Source organism: Vulpes vulpes, chromosome 6 (assembly GCF_048418805.1).
Source record: "Vulpes vulpes isolate BD-2025 chromosome 6, VulVul3, whole genome shotgun sequence".
Lineage (NCBI taxonomy): Eukaryota > Metazoa > Chordata > Mammalia > Carnivora > Canidae > Vulpes > Vulpes vulpes.
The window spans coordinates 109,424,422-109,444,670 of record NC_132785.1 but is presented as its reverse complement, the minus strand read 5'-3'; the positions used below and the strand labels follow the sequence as shown (position 1 = coordinate 109,444,670).

General features: G+C 53.1%; 1 protein-coding gene across 1 annotated transcript in view; it reads left to right on the top strand.

Annotated features, from left to right (window-relative positions):
- Positions 1-298: 298 nt before the first annotated feature.
- Positions 299-20,249, top strand: part of TGFB3 (transforming growth factor beta 3) — a 25,451-nt gene continuing 5,500 nt past the window's right edge. Inside the window, exons 1-5 of the mRNA XM_026008653.2 lie at positions 299-2,190; positions 9,851-10,014; positions 10,304-10,433; positions 16,341-16,448; positions 18,524-18,695. Coding sequence (XP_025864438.1) covers positions 1,704-2,190; positions 9,851-10,014; positions 10,304-10,433; positions 16,341-16,448; positions 18,524-18,695 — 1,061 coding nt within the window. The 5' untranslated portion in view covers positions 299-1,703. The remainder of the gene's footprint in view (positions 2,191-9,850; positions 10,015-10,303; positions 10,434-16,340; positions 16,449-18,523; positions 18,696-20,249) is intronic.

The window sequence follows — 20,249 nt, the reverse complement described above, 5'->3', positions numbered from 1 at the left end:
CCTGGAGCATCTCCAAGCCTCAGCCCGCCGCCCGACTCCAGGCTTGTCAGTGGAGGGAGGGTCGGGGCCGGCAGCGCCGCGGAGCCCAGCCCACCTCCGACCCGGCTCCCCGGCTCCCCGGCTCCCCGGCTCCCCGGCTCCCCGGCTCCCCGGCTCCCCGGCCGGGCGTCGCCCCCCGCCCACCCCGCACCCCGCACCCCGCACCCCGCACCCCCGAGGCGGGGCACGGCCGCGCCTGCGCAGCCCCGCGCGCGCCCCTGCCCGGTGCGCAGCCGGGCCCGGGGGCGGCCGGGGGCGAGGTTGGGGTGCGGGGGGCGGCGCTGGTGCAGGGGCTGGTGGTGCGCCGGGGCCCGGAGCGCCCGCCCGGGCCCGGAGAGGAGGCCTGACAGCTGGCGGGAGCACGACGGAGCTGGGGGAGAAGGAGGGAAGGGATTCGTCGGAGTAACTTTCCAGAAAAACAGTCAACGTGTAGCAGGAGTGACTCCAAGAGGGGAAAAAAAGTTCAGTTACCACGTAGAACGAGAGGACTCGCAAAGTATTTTTCAAATGGGCTCGGCTTTTCCTGTGCCTGTTTAAAACATTAAAATCGTGCAGCAAAGGAGGCTGCGTGCGCTGGTCCCTCCCTCCCCCACCCGGGCCAGAGACGTCATGGGAGGGAGGTATAAAATTTCAGCAGAGAGAAATAGAGAAAGCAGTGTGTGTGCATGTGTGTGCGAGAGAGGGAGAGGGAGAGGAGCGAGAGGGAGCGAGGGAGAGGGAGAAGGAGAGGGAGAGGGAGAGGGAGAGGGAGAAGCAGCGAGGAGAGGAAGGGAGGGAAAGCATAAAGCCAAGGCCAAGGGAATGAGCAGGACAGGGGAGGCAGAGATAGGCGAAGAAGCCTGAGAAGGAAGGAATAACAGCTTTCCGGAGCAGGCGTGCAGGGAACTGGCTGCTATTTTCTTTTTTCTCTTCCTTTTTATTTTTTAAAGAGAAGCAGGGAACAGAAGCAATGGCCGAGGGAGAAGACAAGCCGAGGTGCTGGTGACCCTGGGCGTCCAAGTGGATTATTGGGGCTGCTCTCCAGGGGCCTGTTCTCTCTGCCTTCCAATTACACATACCCCCACTTCCCAGCCAATGAAGACGAGAGGCAGCGTGAACAAAGTCATTTAGAAAGCCCCCGGGGAAGTGTAAACAAAAGAGAAAGCATGAATGGTGTGCCCGAGAGACAAGTGTGTCCTGCGCTGCCCCCACCTTTAGCTGGACCAGCGCAGCCGGGCCCTGCCTCTCCCCACCTACTCACTGGTGATCTGACTTTTTTTTAAACATTTTTTTTTTTCCTTTTCTTTTCCATTCTCTTTTCTTATCCTCCTTCAGGGCAAGGCGAGGATTTTGATTTTGGGACCCAGCCATGGTCCTTCTGCTCCTTCTTTAAAATACCCACTTTCTCCCCATCGCCAAGCGACATTTGGCAATATCAGATATCCGCTCTATTTATTTTTACCTAAGGAAAAACTCCAGCTCCCTTCCCACTCCCAGCTGCCTTGCCACCCCTCCCAGCCCTCTGCTTGCCCTCCACCTGGCCTGCTGGGAGTCAGAGCCCAGCAGAACCTGTTTAGACACATGGAGAAGAAACCCAGAGCTACAAGGCGCACAGTCGGCTTCTTCGTGCTCAGGGTTGCCAGCGCTTCCTGGAAGTCCTGAAGCTCTCACAGTGCAGTGAGTTCATGCACCTTCTTGCCAAGCCTCAGTCTTCGGGATCTAGGGAGGCCGCCCGGTTTTCCTCCCTCCTTCTGCACGACTGCTGGGGTCTCCTCCTCGCCAGGCCTTGCAGCCCCCCGGCCTCTCTCCCCAGCTTGCGCATGAAGATGCACTTGCAAAGGGCTCTGGTGGTCCTGGCCCTGCTGAACTTTGCCACGGTCAGCCTCTCTCTGTCCACTTGCACCACCTTGGACTTTGGCCACATCAAGAAGAAGAGGGTGGAAGCCATTAGGGGACAGATCTTGAGCAAACTCAGACTCACCAGTCCCCCCGAGCCATCGGTGATGACCCACGTCCCCTACCAGGTCCTGGCCCTTTACAACAGCACCCGGGAGCTGCTGGAGGAGATGCAGGGAGAGAGGGAGGACAGCTGTACTCAGGAAAACACCGAGTCGGAGTACTATGCCAAAGAAATCCATAAATTCGACATGATCCAGGGGCTGGCGGAACACAGTAAGTCCAAATTCTTGCTGGGGTGTCTGCTCCGAAGGGTCTGAGCTGGAGCAGGGAGTCCACGGAGCAGGGGGGGCGGGCGGTGTGCTTGCAGTGGCCTGAGAGCAGGGTGCCCTGGGGTTCACCCACACCGAGGCTCAGGAGGTGCGATGCCCAGTAGGGGCTGGGTAGGTGGGTGCGGAGGGAGACAGAGCCATTCTGGTAAGAGCCCGGTGCTTCTGGGAGGCCCGGAGCCCTGGAGTTGAGTGGCTTGCTGAACTCACATCACATCCTTGACTGATTTTCCTGTGGAATTACATCAGGCTGTTCTGTTAACATCTGTGCTCTGGCACGTGTGATGGGGTAGGTAGCTGGGAGCACAGGGGGGCCCCAGAGGGACAGGGGCCAGTTCTCTTGAAAGCCCTGATGGCCCCACGAGTCTGGAGATCTCGCTCTTCTCCCTTGTTTTCACAACTCATTGTGACACGTCTTTGGTTTAGTTTTTCCAGTTCTTGGGAAGAAGGGTATACCTGCCCCAGAGTAATGTCTGTCAAGCTTTTGGAATCCCAGGCAAGAGGCAGCCTCTTGCCATCTAGGCCCTTCTGTCTCTGACACACACGTGACCCACGGGAGCCGTGAGCATGACTGAAGGGTACGCACCTATGCCCTCATGTGCATGTGCTTGCGGCCGATGTGCAATCTGGCTTTGTACAGTAGACAGATTCATGTGCTCAAAATGGGCGTCTTCCAGGCCTGTGGACATGGGGAAAGCAGGGTTGTGGCTCTGGACGTGTAGATGATTGCTGGCCGCCCTTCTGTGTCTGCGTGTCACGGGAAGAGTGGGTGGGAGGTGTGGCTGTGGGTGCAGAGAGGACATGTGTCTGGGAGTGTGTCCTCCCAGGAGGCTCCCGTCTGTGCCGAGAAGCTGGGAGGCTTCTGGGTGAGACATCTGTGTGTGTGTTTGTACACGTGTGGAAGTCATGTGTGTTTACTGAACGGACATTTAAAAAACCTCAATACAAGAGAGAGAGATTTGGCAGATGTTGAGAAACTGACAGCCCGAGAAGGAGGAATGTGAGCCACTCTGGGCCAGGGACTCTGGGAGCAGTTCTGTTTGCTTTTCCTACCAGCAGGTGTCCTCGCCACCCTGACTACCTCTTCCCTGGCTCACCTGGCAGTGGGGAGTAGGGGCGGAAGGGTGGGAGGAAGCAGGCTGGGTGCGGGGGGCCAGGGGGGCACTGCAGGGGTTGAAAGGAAGCTGGCTAAAGAGAAGGAAGAGGAGTAGGTGGCTAGTGGGTGGAGCAGCTCTAGCTGAAGGTGCAAAAGCCCCTACTGGGAGCTGGCCCATGCCAGCTCCAGGAGCCTGTGGTTACTGGCCAGGGGTTCCCACTCCCGTTTCCGGTGGCGGCCTGGAGCGCCTTGCCTAGGATGTGGCTACCGTGTGGGGCGGAAGCCTGAGTATGAGGCAAGAGTTAGTACCCTAGCTGGGCGCACCCTCCCCGGCCTCCTCCAGGTGGGGCTGGCTCTGGTCGGCCCAGGGCCTACGGTTTCCAAAGACACCAGCACCAGGATGGCTGAAACCCCCAACCCCTGGGCAACCACCAAGTCAGGACATCGTGGGCTCGGATATAGAAAGCTGAGGCCTGCAGGAGAGGTCTGAAGAGAGCCCAGGGTGGGGGAGAGGGAATCGGACCTTAAGGATCCGGGTCAGGAGGTGGAGTCCCAGGGAGGAGGGACTCTGAGTCACCAGGGCCCATCCAGCCTGGAATGCCACACCGAGAATGAATGGGCCAGGTGCACGCGAGGGCATCGAGGCGCCGGGGACATCAGTTTCGTACAGAGACTCAGGGCACAGATGGCGGGCAGCCTTGGGGAAAGCCAGGGCAACGGCACGCGAATGCTGTGCAGCTCCGCCAGCAGCACCGGGACCTGGCGACTGTGGCAGCTCGGGGGTGGCCCTGGGGCCACAGAGCCTAAGCAGGCTGGGAGCAAATCCGGTGCAGGGAGCAGGATGCTCTGTGGGATATCCTGGAGGAGCCAGGGCCCCGTGGGACACGGGTGATGCCACAGAGGCTCGCAGGTGCAAACAGGAAGCGGGCCCAGACTCTCTGCAGCTGTTGGAGGTGACACAGAGGCTGAGCAGACATGGCTTGGGCCCGCCCTGCAGCTGGTCAGGTGCTGAGCCAGCCCTGGAGAGGCAGATGCAGAAGACACGCTAATTAGAAAGAAGGCAGTGGGCAGATGCCGAGCAGGAGCGGAAGGCCGGCCTCAGAGGCTCGGCGCAAGGGAAGCCTGTCCTGAGCTTGTGAGGGCCTGGCCAGGAGAGCCACTGGGTCTGTGGGGGGATGCCGGCAGGCTCTGGGTGCCAGAGCTTCTGGGGGAGTGATGAGATCGCGTTCCCTTCCACATGTCATCATTCCCAGCCAGCCTGCTCCCTAGAGGGGAGCAACAGCTGGAGGTGGCGCAAGGGGATTGGGGAGTCTGGAGGGCGAAGTGTGGCAAGGAATAATTTCCAGTGGTGCAGGAGAAAGGGTGCCAAGGTGAGCAAAGAGGAGAGGGCCTGTCCCCTGGCTCCGCCCTGTCAGATAGGGACCCTGATTCAGAAGCAAAAACTTGCATCAGTTAAAGAATTTGCCTCAAAGAGCAGGGATTCTAACCTGAACATTTTGTCTGCACAATGCACGTTGTTAGGCACTAATGCCAGTGTGTCAAACAAGCATTGTTAAGTCCCATCTTTAACCTTAAGGCTTCAATAGCATTTTGATTTACAACACAAATAAATCACTTATTGGACCAAGTGGGGGGGGGGGGTAGGAGCTCTTAGTAACCCTGGGGGCAGACTGACTGCCCAGGGACCACTGGGTGTGTCCTTTCTTGCCTCCGCCTGTTGTTATGGCCAGGAGATTCACACCACCACAGATGTTCTCCCAAATTCAACCAAAGGGTTTTCTTTGTCTAACAAAGAGGCTCGAGCTGGTTAAGTAGCCACACCAGGTGGCATTGGGCAGGTCATCTCTCTGAGGCCAGTTTTCTCATCTGTAAAGTCAGAGATCATCTCCAAACTGTCTTGCAGCTGAAACAATTTTGTGTATACATCTGGGATGATTCAACAGTCTCCGCACGGAAGGCAAGACTCTGTAAATCCTTTTATAATTCACCAGGAGTTGGCTGTGTAGAGGCTCTCTCTGACACACGTGGTCGTGGGGGTGGGGGGAGACACAGCCTTCTCCATTCCTTTGTCATCCCTGTTATCAAGATATCACCAGTGTGGGTGTCGTTTTAACTTCTCTCTTGTAATTATCTGTGGCTGGCTGGAGACTCTTGTTTTCATCCAAGGGTGGCGCTAAGACAACCGGCAGATTGAGAGATCCTGAGCAGAGAGAAAACTTGATATGTTAGCCTTTCTTTCCTGGATGCTACATTTAGATTGTGCTCATTCTGAAAATTAAAAGACATTTCGTATCCCCAGAACTCATTCGTTCTGTGTGCCAATACCCTCTGCACGCTAGGTCAGTGTTTCTCCAAGAATGGTCCAGGGGCTACATGAGTGTGAAAAATGTGGATTCCCAGGCCAACCTCACCCTTACAGAATCAGAATCTGCGGGTGGGGTCCTGGGGAATCTGTATTTCTGAAAAGTGCCCCATTGATTCCTAAGGCCACTGAAGCTTAAGACTCCATGTACTAGGTGAACACCTTTCCTTAAGGGGCTGCAAACATGGTGCCCACAGAGGCCAGCCAGCTAATGCAAAGGATGTGGAAGAAAAGCCTCAGCACCAGCACCAGGCCAAAGCATACAGGACACTTGGCCTTGGGGTTGAGGGTGTGTGGGAAGCTGATGGGGGGTGGGGGGAGCCAGAGGGGCCCATGCCCTGGTAAAAGAGGGCACCTGCTGCCCGGTTCCTGGTAATTTTTGCATTTGGGAATGTGGGTCCAGCTTGACTGGACCTTGCTGTTTCCCAGAAGAGCAGAGAATCTGGATTTTTTTGTGAAAATTCCCAATTTTGAACCTGGGCTTAAAATCTTGATGGGCTTCTAATTCAAAGTTTAAAAAAAAAAAAAAAGATGCATTGGCCAAACTGCATGTCTAGTACATTTAAAGGCCAACCTATTTCAGGTTAAACCATCGAAGTGTAGTTTCTCAAACTTCCAGGACATCTGGAAGCCATGGTACCCTTTGCAGAGCACTATAAACTGTGGTTCTCAACCCTGGCTGCACATTAGAATCATCTGGAGAGCTTTAGAAAGAAAGAAAAAGAAAGAAAGAAAGAAAGAAAGAAAGAAAGAAAGAAAGAAAGAAAGCAAGCAAGCTAGCTAGCTCTGGACCCACCCATTCCAAGGTAGTCACCTATTTTTAAGGCTCTCCAGATGATTCTAATGTGCAGCCAGGGTGAAGAAGCAGCACAGAACCAGTGTACGTATGTCGTCATTGGGACCAGCAGGATTTTACAGGCAGAAATGATGGATACAAGCAAAGGCACATCTAGGAGCCCTGGTGTCGGAAAACATTTTACAGGGCATGGTCGAAACATAGTCAGCTGTTTCCACATTTTGTTCATGAATACGCTACATGAACATTCTTTGCTTATTTTTCTCTCCCTATAGCAAAAAAAGAGAAAATGGTCTCCATCAATATAAATATTTTTTTGCATAGTCATGATTTAACTTTAAAGGTGGACCCTCTAGTCCAGCCCTGAGTCATACTAGCATCCTGCAGAAGCATGGCTGACCCACAGAGCTTAGCAGGAATTGGCTGTTCCTTAGGCCTAGGCTGCTACTCTAGGCCCACTTCATGGGAGCTTTGATTTTGTTGGTGAAACTGTGACTCCACTAGATGATCACTTGGGACCCATCCCAACTTCCAGAGGTCCCACTTTAGTAAAAGAGGGGTGGTCAGAAGACCTGGGCTCAAATACCAGCTTTGCCACCCACCAGCTGCGTGACCTTGGGATTAGTCCTTTAACTTTCTTGACGCTCATTTTTCTCCTTTGTAAAATGGTCAATTTGACTTATTCTCATTCTCCTCAAGGATTGTTAGAGGGTCAGGTGAGTTGGTAAGAGCTCTGTAAAATGTAAGGTGGTGTTAGTACAGTTGGTTTATTTACACTCTCAGTCCACAAATTATTAAAACATCATCATTATTCAGTGGATTTAATTGCCAAGAAGATTATATTTACATTTTCTTTTCTCTCCTAGGCAGTTCTCTTGTAATCACTAGTAATTATGTCTGAGCTTTATTTGCTAGTGTCAATTTGCTTGCATCAACTAATTTATGTGTGGCCCGGCCAACACCCCTCTGGACATCAGATTCTTCACCTGAAGAGGGTTGTACTAGATGAACCCTAATGTCCCTCTAACTCTGCTAGAAATCTGTAGGTTCCAGTGATTAAAAAAATAATAATAACCCTTCCCAGGGCATGTGCATGGCTCAGTGGGTTGAGCATCCGACTCTTGGTTTCAGCTCAGGTAGGTCCTGATCTCAGGGTTATGAGATGGAGCCCCACATAGGGCTCTCTGCTCAGCACAGAGTCTGCTTGGGATTCTCTGCCTCTCTCTCTTTCCATCTGCTCCTCCCCCTGCTTGTGTGCTCATGCTCTATCAAATAAATAAATAAATAAAATCTTAAAAAAAAAAAAAAAGATCGTTCCCACCTCCCTGAAATCTCCTTGAAGTTCCCACCAAGAGGAGTCCATCTTAGGGAACAGATATTCTGATCGATGGGCTGGAAGCAACAAAGGAACGATGGTCACAAGGGTGTCCTGAAGACCCTCTGAGCTCATTGCTGCCCCTGTATCCTGGCCTCCCGCTGTCTTGACCCCCTTCTGACTCTGCTTACTGGCACGTGCCATTTCTGTTCCATTTTTCCTTTCCACAGCAACATGGACAAACTTCATTCCATCTTTCAGCAGTTACTGGAGGTGCTGTTATGACTGAAGCTACACTGATGACAGCTCCTTCGAGAACCAAGTGTGTCAGTACTTGCCAGTCCACGAGCTTCTCCGTGTCCAGAGGCTTCCAAACTGGCAAGCTGAAAAATTAAATTGCTATCACTGATGCCTCTCTCTGGTTCTATCTGACATGGTTGAGGGAAGAGTTGGCAGTATTTGTTCTTTCAAAGCCAGTTATTAATCAGGGCTTCATTAGCCGGCATTCACACATTTGTTTTCCTAACATCTGTTCCATTAATTTTCTAAGAATCAGTGTCAGGCCCACCAGATGGCAATTTCCAAAAACACTCACTCATCCTTTCCTAAAGATCAGTAGCGCATTTGCTTGTTTCCAGGCCTCTGATCCTTCCCGCCTTGTCCGTGACTTCCTACACCATCCCTCGGGGTGATTATGAGCTCATTCCAGCCATGTCCATTATGTGTGGAATCTGGGTCTATGGGCTTGAATTTCAAGTTCTGGCTATCGTTACCATTTGTGTAGAAAGTTTTTCTCTGGGTGTTAATGCTGCTCAGACCTTGAGGTTGTAAAGTGTACAGGAGAAAAAGACTGGCTCTTTCTTTTCTCTTCGTCTGGCCCTGAGGTGTGGGAAAGAGCATCTGCTGCCTTGTGTCTTGTGGACAGGGACGAAGAGGCCGGCAGGGTGACAGAGGCTGGCATAGCATGTGCTGTCAAGGACAGAAACCTTTAGAAAGGAGCCGATGGGGATGGCCCGGCTCTGTCTGAAGAAACATCTGCGGCTCCACCAGGCCTGAGATGTGGGCTCTTTGCCATACCAGTGCTGCCTCGATGGGTCTAGAACGGGGTGTTAATGATGTCGCTGCACGGCTCTAACACTTTCCATGGCTCCCCACCGCTAATGGGATAAACTCCAACCTCTCAGTCTGACAGGTCAGCCTCCCCGTGGGCAGACCCCAATCTGCTGTCCTGACCTCGTCTTGGGGGCCCTCACCGGGCTGCTTCAGGTCCTCTCACTCATCTCCTCCCCTCCCTGCTTTGTTTCCAGCAGTCCTTCCATGAAAAATCCTCTTCCTCTCCACCCTCAAACCCTTTCCTCCTGCAGGACCCAGATCAAATGGTCCCTCTTCCCTCAAGTGCTCCCTGCTGTCTCCCTACTCTGATCTCTTTGCAGCAACCCCCCAGCTTCTCCAAAAGCCCTCAACACCTTCCTGCTGGTCCTGCTGTTTGAGTCTTTGTATTAATATCCTCCCCTGGATATGAATCTCCTGAAGGCAGGGTCATGTCTCTTCATTTTTGCTTCCCAGCGTCAGCACTATGCTTGGCACACAGTATGCGCTTACTACTACACATGTCATGGATGAATGAATGCCGAAGGAACACAGGAATGGGTCAGCCAGCTGTGAGATGATTAAACTGCTAGGGGGATTTGTTGCGATTTTTTGAGGATCTGTGTTTTCTAAGAGTAGTAAGGCAGCCTGGAGGGCCTGCCAGAGCTGAGATGTCCAGGCCTTGGGAGAGGGGTGATTGTTTTTGATGGCCGGTCATTGGCGCCATGTCCTGGGGCTCCCAGGTCTCCCTACTCCTGGATCAGGCCTGTGGTGTGATTCCAGGGCCACCAAGAGCTTCCTCCCATCTCCATCTTTAGGCCTGAGACCTCGAGCCTCTAGGGAGGTCATGGGTGGGACCTTGGCCACTTGGTGAGTGTCCATGGGCAGCACGTTGGCTCCTCTGGGTCTCATTCCCACCGTACCTCTCCTCGCTTGCTTGATCTCCTAGATGAGCTGGCCGTCTGCCCCAAAGGAATCACCTCCAAGGTTTTCCGCTTCAATGTGTCCTCAGTGGAGAAAAATGGAACCAACCTATTCCGGGCAGAATTCCGGGTCCTGCGGGTGCCCAACCCCAGCTCCAAGCGCAGCGAGCAGAGGATCGAGCTCTTCCAGGTGAGCCCCTCCCGGAACAGAAGACACGCACGCGGGAGAGCCAGCCCCTCTACCATTTCGGGCCTCTCCTCACGTGCAGAGTTCAGCAGCCCTGGGTGTGAATCCTGCCTTCTCGAACTTTCTGAATCTGTCTGTTCTGGTGAGGATGGGAACGTTCACTACGGGGCTTGCAGGAGCCTTCAGGAAGTTTTAGTTTCCTGTTGCTCCACTCACCTGTCCTCCTGCATTGTGACATATGCCGCGGTACTTGTCCCGGCCTGGGGTACTTACTCCCTTCTCTGCCCTCCAGATACTCCGGCCCGACGAGCACATCGCCAAACAGCGCTATATCGGCGGCAAGAATCTGCCCACCCGGGGCACCGCCGAGTGGCTGTCTTTTGACGTCACTGACACTGTGCGTGAATGGCTCTTGCGAAGAGGTAGGTGGACTCTTAGTCTTGAGTATTTTTGGAAGGAACCTCAGGTCCCTTGGTCATTCACGAAATAGAAGGAAGAGAACAAAACTAGAGGAGTCACAGGTCTGGGTTCAAGCCCTGGCTGCGCCACCGGCTCGCCATGTCCCTCATTCATTCATTCATTCATTCACTCAACCAGTATTTATTTATGCAGATGCTCGCTCAGCCAGGCCCTGGGGATGCAACAGTGAGCCAGACCCATGAGGTCCCTATCGCATGGGGCTTTTGTTCCGGCGGGGAGGGGGGAGAGACACTCAATAAACAAGAAAATGTATTGATGAATAGGAACCTCGGTGATGAGTACTCCAAGAGATAGAGAGCTGTGGTAATGATGGGTGGGGTCCGACATGCAGTGCTCAGGGAAGCCCTCTGTGAGCAGGAATGTGTGCACCCAGGTCTGAGTAATGAGAAGGGCCAGCGTGGGAAGGTTACAATAAGGATGTGCCGGGCAGAGGAGGTGGTGAGGCCCAGGCCCCCAGGCGGCAGCAGGCATGATTTGTTCTGGCAGCAGCACACAGGCTGATGTGGGGGGAATGGAGAGAGCTGGGGGGGCCTGAGTTAGCTGAGGCCATATGACTTTGGACCTGGAAGGCCATGGTCAGGTTTTAGGACTTACTCAATGTGTGACAAGAAGCCCTGGAGTATTATAAACAGGGCTGGGATATAAAATGATTTATCTCTAAAAGACTTCTGGGGGTGCCTGGGTGGCTCAGTTGGTTGAGCACCTGTATGCCTTCAGCCCAGGTCATGATCCCAGGGTCCTGGGGTTGAGCCCCAAGTCGGGCTCCCTGCTCAGCTGGGAGTCTGCTTCTCCCTCTCCCTCTGCTCCCCACCCCCCACTCGTACTCTCTTGAGTGCTCTCTTTCTCTCTGAAATAAATGAAATCTTTAAAAGAAAAAAAAAAAAAGACTCTGATTTCCATGAAGTCAGAGGAAGGAGCAGGAAAACCAGCTAGGGTCCATCACAGGAGCCCAGATGAGAGCCATGGGGGCTTCAACTAGCGTGGTAGCCATGGGCATGGAGATGATATGGATTTGTTGTCTATCTTGGAGGTCTAGCCCAGGGGATGGGCTGGTTAGGTGTGGGGTGTGAGGACAGGGGCGTCTGGGATGGCTTCTGAGGTCGTGGTAACACATACTGGCACGGGGAAGATTGGAAGAAGAGCAGGTTTGGGAGCAGGTTTGGGAGCAGGTTCTCTTGGGGTCCAACCAAGTTTGAAAGCTTGGTGGTTATCCAAGGAGAGCTGTCCAGTATGCATATCAAATGTCACATGTCCCAAATATCTGGCCCACTTGCTGTGTTTCACCTGGAAAATCAGGTAATGGGTCCTTCCCTGCATACCTCATAGAGCCATTTTAGGGACCAGATGTATTTGAGAGAGCTCCGTGGCTTTTATCCTGTCACACAAGAGTAAGCTTTTATTATGTCAGATAAAGAAACTGAGGCCCAGAGAGGTTGAGTGACTTGGCCAGGGTCATCAGCCTGGATCAGAACTGGAGTCTCCTTGGCACCACCATTCTTTGCTGTTATTCTCCTTCTTTGCTTTGGGGTACTGCCTAGACTGATGCTCGGAAGGGAGGGGGCGCCTGTGGCGGGTCCATCTGTCCCTTCTCCCTGTCTTGCCTGGAGTTTTATTCTATCATCAGCTGCCGTAGGGGCACCGTCCATCTGCATGCTGATGTCCAGAGTCCCAGGAGCAGGTGGGTCTTTTCTTGTCCTTGATGTTTTGAGAAAATTGCCCTGATGTTTTGGGGTCAAGTCACTAAGGCTTGGCCTAAATAATGTTTTACATTTAAGTCATGGTCAACAGTTTCTATTTTTAAAGTCAGGAGATTCACTAAAAAAACCTGGACTTCTGGATTTTCCAGAGAAACCGGAACATTTTCTGGTGACGATCCATGAGAGATGAGGAGTGGCCACCTCTCGAGGTGGGGTGTATGTTCTTCATGGCCCCATAGGCCCTACCAGGCCCCGATGTTCCCCAGGAGTGAGGCTGGCAGTCCCCACATAGCATGCTAACCTGCCTGGGCTCTGCAGGCATCCGAGTGTGCAGGTCCTCACCGAACGGGCTGTACCTGGTGGCTCAGCCAGCCGATCGTGGGCAACTCCAGGGATACCTGGACATTCCATCCTATCCCCCCTACTGAGCACAAGGGCAAAAGCCTAGGAGCACCCACAGGACGAGGATCAGCCCTCGGCAGCACAGTTGGGAGTTCTGACTCAGACAGCACTCCACCTAGAGCCTGACATGGCTGCAGAGAGGAGAGGCTGGGGAAATTAATCTCTTAGCTTCCCTGTCTGATTTTGATCAGCTCCACCTGGATTTCTTTGAAGCCCTGGGCACTTGAAGGAGTTCTTATTTTCCCAGCTGCAGAGCTCAATGAGAAGTTTGCGCTGAGAATGATTTCCATCTTCCTCGAGACATCAAAAAGATAATTTCGTAATAAAACCTGTGGGTTCCCCCACCCACCATCCCCACTGCTGCCAATTCTGAGGTTAGTTCTTCATGGAACCTTCAGTTCCCACTCAGGCAGATGCGCCCTGCCGCCTTGCGCAGGGGAATCACACACAGACCTTTACTTATGCAGAGCTCGTGAGTCTCTTCAGAGTTCGTGGCCCCAAACCAGGCAGCAGATGGACTCCAAATGGAGCAGTTGGCAGTGTGGACCGATGAGGAAACTGAGTCACATATATGGTCTTGTATTCGTTCAGCAGACATCTGAGAGCCCACTGGGCACTGGGTTGCCAGCTTGCCTTTTGGGTCCCAGAGCTGGCTGGAGCCCTATCTGGAGTGAGGGGCCCAGGTCCCACACCCTTGTGCTCTTGCTTCACTCAGTCTACAGTTTCTCCATGTTGCAGAGCCAGACATCCCCTGGCAGCCTGGGCAGGGAGCACAGGCAGCATCATAGCTCAGGATGGGGCGGGGGCCGGGGGGACACTGGGAAAACAAAGGCATCTTCCCTGGTGGTCTCTGTTGCCCCCTCTTTGTCCCTCATTGTCTCTAATAATTAGGAGTGTGGCTCAGGCATCAGGTGTTTGGATCTTGGCGCTCCCCACTTACTGGCTGGGTACCTGGGCAATCCATTTGGTTTCCCTTAGCCTCAGGGCCCTTATCTGTGTAACGGGGGTGGGTAATAATCAGTTCCTGCTTTGTAGGATAATTAGAAAGATTGAATGAGTTACTGCATGCGAAGTCTTACAGCGGTGCTTGACATGTAATGCTCCACAAAAGCTGGTGATTGTTGTCATCACTCTGAGTCGTCTACCTAGACAGAGCCAGGTCACCATCTCCCACTATCACCTGTCCCCTAACCCTGACTGTCTCTCACACATCTATCTGCACCCTTGACTTTCTTTCTTTTTTAAAGATTTATTTATTTATTTTGGAGAGAGAGGGCAGCCCCAGTGGCCCAGCGGTTTAGCGCCGCCTTCAGCCCGGCGTGTGACCCTGGAGACCCGGGATCGAGTCCCACGTCAGGCTCCTTGCATGGAGTCTGCTTCTCCCTCTGCCTGTGTCTCTGCCTCTCTCTCTTTCTCTCTCTGTCATGAATAAATAAATAAAATCTTAAAAAAAAAAAAGGAGAGAGAGAGGGGGAGAGAGAGAGAGAGAGAGAGAGAGCAGGTGAAAGAGGGTACATGCACAGGGAAAGGGGCAGAGGGAGAGGATATCCAAGCAGACTCTTGTCGAGTGGGGAGCCTGATGTGGGGCTCGATCTCATGGCCCGTGAGATCAGGACCTGAACCAAAACCAGAGTCAGATGCTCAACCGAATGAGCCACCCAGGAGCCTCTGCACCTTGACTTTCTAACTCACAGAATCACAGAACTTGCCCACTCCAGGTCTCTTGTGGCCTACTGTGAGTCCTTCTGGGTAATAGGAAGTACACCCTGTAGCCCATTTCAGCCACCCCGGCTCCTTCCTTCAACGGCCTTAAACCAGGAAGATGGCGCTCCTATGGCATCCGCCTCTATTCACGCCTTGTTCCCTGGCTGGGCATCGGCTTCCTTGTTATATATTAGCCCCATCCCTCTCCACAAGAGCTAACCTTCTGGAACAGGAGTCTTCAAGCTCAGCAAGTGTGAACAGGAGTCTTCAAGCTCAGCAGGTGTCAGTGGGTCCGAGAGGCAGCCCTGGCTTGGAGCAGGACAGATGAGACTGGGTTCTGGAGTTTATGGAAGAACCTGTGGGCTTGAGCCATTCTGTGCATGGGCTGGGTGCTGAGCTGCCTTGGACTCTGGTGTTTTCCCTGATGACCAGATTTCAAGAAGATCTCGGGGTGGCCCCAAGCCTGGCTGCTCACAGAATGAGGGAGCACAGTGAATCAGTCAGCTTGCTGAGATGCTGATCCCGAACCCGCAGGGGTCCCTTCCCCATGGAAGGGGAAGGGACCTTCCCCTACACCACAGCTTGCTGCTGCTGCCTCTGGGCCGACAGAGCCTCCCTGGCTGCGTCTTAACCCACCAAAGTTGACACAACACCAGACCCTTTCTGGTCTCCTTGCACAAAACTACTGGATTCAGTTCAGATGTTTCTCTTCTTCTTCTTTTTCTCTCCCTCCAGTTTACTCAACCCGTTTTACTAAGTTCCTTGCTTCCCCAGTTTTGGTAGCCCCAGCACCACTAGTAGGAGAAAGGGCCACAGCTGGCCTTCTCACACCAGAGTCTCTGTCAGCAACCCTGGCATCTCCACATGTCCTCCTGCTGGTTCTCTCCGAGCTTGTGTCATCTGGGCCTTTGGCCCTCGGCCAGTTCCTCCGGCCTGTGCTCCGATTTCACAACGTCTTCCCGAGCTGCTCGTTTTCCCCTAGTGAGCCATCCACATCGGCTTGCCCATGAAGTGAACAGGGATTCCCAGAGAAGATACTTGCAAGTAACTTTGACCTCGTTCTGTCCTTACCCCTGAAGGAAACTATGGCCAAAGGTCACTGTGATTTTCATCTCTCCTCTGCAAACCACCACTCCCTTTATACCCACCGTCATGGCCCTGGTAGAAAGGCTGGCATCTTCCCCGCAGACCGATTCTGCTGTTGGTCTGCAGGTGGCCTCGCCTCTAGCATCGCTTCCTGACTCCTAATCCTGGGGCTCAGACTCTGCCATCTTCCTCCCATCTGGAGGGATTTGTGGCCTTTTGAGTTGCAGCCTCTCCACTCCGCAGTTCTTCAGTGAGCCCCCCCCCCCCCCCCCCCGCCTCCTCCGCCCTGCCCCCCCCCCCACCTCCCACGTCATCGGTGCTCAGCAGGCTGGCTCGCATATCTCCTCGCCCAGCAAACACCTCTGCGGTGTGGTGGCTGTTTTTTCTCCCTTCCTATATCCTCATTCTTTTGCCCCCATGTAGGCAGGTGACAATTTTTTCCCAATATCATCCTCTGAAGAGATGCCTATGAAAATTCTCCTTCGGGGCACCTGGGTGGTGCTGTCGGTTAAGTATCTGACTCTCGGTTTCAGCTCAGGTCATGATCTCAGGGTCCTGGGATTGAGCCCCTTGTGGGGCTCCACACTCAGCAGGGAGTCTGCTTGAGATTCTCTCTCTCCCTCTCCTCCTGCCCCTCCCCCTGCTCTCTCACACACACTTAGGCATTCTTTCCCTCTCTCTCAAATAAATAAAGCTTTAAAAAAGAGGGGGAATCTCCTTTATAATGCCCCTTAATTGATGCCTTTTTTTGGTTCAACAGAAACACCTGCAATGTGGTAACACATGTGGAGGTCCACTCTAGGTTTGGTGGTACTTCCTGTCCCCTGTGACCTTCAGTATTTCTCAGCTCCTGTGACTGCCCTGGCTGGAGCAGAGGCCCTGGTCCACTGTGCACGGTGATGGGCACACTTCCCCATCACATAAAGAATTTTCTCACTGATTCCGTGTCTTATTTTGCAGAGTCCAACTTAGGTCTGGAAATCAGCATTCACTGTCCATGTCACACCTTTCAGCCCAATGGAGACATCCTGGAAAACATCCATGAGGTGATGGAAATCAAATTCAAAGGTAACAAAATGGATGTGTATAGTAGGTGGAGGGGACCTGATGGGGTGGCATAGAACAGGAGACCCCTACCAAGGCCCCAAGGAAAGCAACCAAACTCCCTCACAGAGACGGCCACCTATCTCCTAGTAGAGTAATTCTGCTTCGCTCCAAAGGCAAGGCGTGTGACTTTCAGTTTATAGATAGAATTTGTTAGCATCTGGGAGACAGTGTAACGTTGGGAAGGGTGGTGCGGTCATGCAGGCCAATGGGTCCACCTCTCCGAATTCAGTCAGTAAAAGGGAGACGAGAATACCTCTTTCACAGGGTTATCACGCAAATTAAATGAGGTAACAAACGTAAAACACTGTGCCACAAACGCTCCACATATAGTAGCTGTCTTCCCCTTCCCTAGAAGTGAACTGCGGTGACCAGAGATACAGGTGTCCTGACTACTGAACTTTTCAGATATCTCAGTGGCCACCTGATTCCCACCCAGGAGTCATCTGGATTTGAATGACTGCTTTGGGGCTCAGGGTATTTGTGTTACGATGGAGAAACAGTTGAGAGTCCTTTCTGGTTTTCCAGTCGGTTTCTGAGGCGCTCAATCTTTGGACAGTCTCTGGATTTCAGGGAAGTTCTCTTTCCTCTCACGGTCCCGTTTTGGATTAACTGAGGCACACCCAGAGCCAGGTGGTTCCTCAAGATGGAACCAACCAAGCCAGAGCCTGAGGGCAGAGGCTTGTCTGGGAAAAGATGCAGCCTCTCTTGGCTCCCAGGCCCGGGCAGTCCTCTTCCCCTTCACGGGCTTGATTTCAGGCCACCCCCTCCCCTTCTTTTTAAAGCCAAGCATCCAGCATCCTAATCACAGAACCTCAGAGCTCAGAAGACCTCTGGGGTCCTTAGCTACGGGACAGGTCAGGACTAGATCCTTCCACCTAGTAAACAGTTATCTTGTTCATAAAGATTCTCAGAAAAGGGGGGCACCTGGGTGGCTCAGCAGTCAAGCATCTGCCTTCGGCTCAGGTCGTGATCCCGGGGTCCCAGGATCGAGTCCCGCATTGGGTCCCCTGCAGGGAGCCTGCTTCTCCCTCTGCCTCTGTCTCTGCCTCTCTTTGTGTTGCTCATGAATAAAAAAAATCTTAAACAAACAAACAAAAAAGATTCTCAGAGAAGGGAACCTTAGATTCAGGCCTCTCATTTGTCTTTGGGTCCTAGTGTCCTTTCCTGGGGTTCAAGGCCCTTCTGTCACCATGTAAATTAAGCTCCTGGTGTTCCTGTCCTTGGCAGTGACGGACAGCAGCCGGCAGCCGCCTGGCACAAACCAGAACTCCTTGGAATTGAGACTAATTCGCTCTTCAGTCTTTCCCTTTCAGGATGAAATAGCAGGGGTCCCACCCGCCACCCCGAGTTTGTTTGCTAATCTGTGGATCACACGCCTCACGATCTTGTCGGAGCTTCGCTTGGAAACTAGTACTGCACGTGCGAGTTAGCGGTTATTCTGCCTCGTTCCTCGGGCTCCCATTAACATGATTTAAAAAAAAAAAGAGATTTATTTACTCATGAGAGACACAGAGAGGGGCAGAGACACAGGCAGAGGGGGAAGCAGGCTCCCCGCAGGGAGCCCCGCGCGGACTCGGTCCCAGGACCCCGGGGTCACGCCCGAGCCAGGGCCGACAGACGCTCAGCCGCTGCGCCGCCCAGGCGTCCTTCCATCACGGTGATCTTCAAGGGAGACGTGGCCTGCTCTAGGGCGACGCCTGTGCCGTGCTGACCAACTCAGATCACAAGAGGGAACTCGCACCCCGAGATTCTAAGTCTCAATCTACAGGGACAGCCCAGAGGAATGTGTTAGCCCCGCGGGTGCTTCCCAGAAGCCCATGGGCCCCTGAGCCGGGGAGGCACCGTGGAAGGCTGTCTGGTCCCGGAGGACGGGCACGCAGGGGTCACCAGGGGACCCGACCCCGGGTGCCTCGTGAGCCCCCGTGAGGCCGCGGCCCCCAGCTGCAGCCCGAGGCCTGGGCCGTGGCCGGGTGGCCAGGAACCCCGCCGCCCCTCGGCCCCCCTCAGGAGATTGTCCGCCTCCTTCCCTTCCGCAGGTGTGGACAGCGAGGACGACCACGGCCGTGGGGACCTAGGGCGCCTCAAGAAGCAGAAGGACCACCACAACCCTCACCTCATCCTCATGATGATTCCCCCGCACCGGCTGGACAACCCGGGCCAGGGCGGCCAGCGGAAGAAGCGGGCCTTGGACACCAATTACTGCTTCCGGTGAGCCTGGGCCCACGGGCGAGCGGGAGCCCCGAGGCCACGTGTACGGGCCCCAGGCCCAGGCTGTGCTACCCCGGGGTCCTGGATGCTCTTCACAAACATCTCCAGGAAAGAGGATTTCAAGCCTGGCGGAAGTCCGCGGGGGGGCGGGCAGAGCGTCGCTTAGAGGCTTGGGTTAGACAGACTTGGCCGAAGCCTCTCGGTAGGGCCCGTGCTGTACGCTGACGTGTGTTTTGGTGGGGGGAGGTGAATGCAGGACTTCCTTTTTTTTTCTCTCTCTCTTCCAATTTTTATTTAAATCCTAGTGAGTTGACATAGAGTGAAATATTGGTTGGTTCCAGGAGTAAAGTTTAGTGATTCATCGCTTACGTCTGACACCAGTGCTCATCACAAGCGCCCTCCCTAATGCCCATCGCCCACCTAGCCCAGCCCCACCCACCTCCAGCAAGGCTGTTTGTTCTCTGTCGTTAAGAGTCTCTTATGGTTTGCTTCCCTCCCTCTTTCCCCCTTCCCATGTTCATCTGTTTTGTTTCCTTAATTCTACATATGAGATCATATTGTATCTTTCTCTGACTTATCTGCTAGGCATGATACTCTTTAGCTCCATCTGTGTTGTTGTAAGTGGCAAGATTGCATTCTTGTTGATGGCGGAGTAATACTCCATTATATATATGTGTATATACACATATATATATTTCACATCTTCTTTATCCATTCATTTTTCAGTGGACATCTGGACTCTTTCCATAGTTTGTTGTTGATAAAGCTGCTCTAAAGATCAGGGTGCATGTACCCCTTGGAATCTGTATTTTTGTAATCTTTGGATGAATACCTAGTAGTGCAACTGCTGGATCATAGGGAAGCTTTATTTTTAACTTTCTCAGGGCCCTCCATTACTGTTTTCCAGAGTGGCTGCACCAGTTGCGTGCAGAACTTTCCAAGTGCTCAGTTCCTTGTGAACTGTCCATGGATGCTCCTGGGGGAAGGGGAATAGGGCAGTCTCCATGTACCAGGGGAATTTGAGCTGGAGAAATTAATGAACTAATTCAGAAGTAGTAGGTAGCCACTATGAAGAGAGAAAAAGAAAGAACCTCTTATGTCATTGAGTTCCTCATTTATAAGCAGGGATGGGGGGATGATCAAGCACACACAGCACTGACTGAAAGGTAGAGAATGACCACATCCACGAGAAGGTCCAAAGGAGAGAGTGCTTTAAGAATCTTCATCAAGTTCACCTGTGGCTGCAGGAAAGGCTTCAGAAGGGTGCAGAATTTGAACCTCCCCCGATGAGTGAGGTGTGGGCATGTAGGGATGAGGGTAGGGGAGGAAGGAACATGAATGGATCAGTTTGGCTGGAGAGGAGGATGCCTGGATGGAGCTGGGGAGAATGAATTAGGAAACCTTTAGATCTAAAGCCATGTCTTATAAGGAGCAACTGAGTGAACTAGGGATGTTGAGCTTGAAGGTGTACTAGAGGCAATGCAGTTGTCGCCAACTGTCTGAAGGCTGGCGTGTGGCTCAGTCAGTTAGGAGCGGACGCTCTTGGCTGCAAGT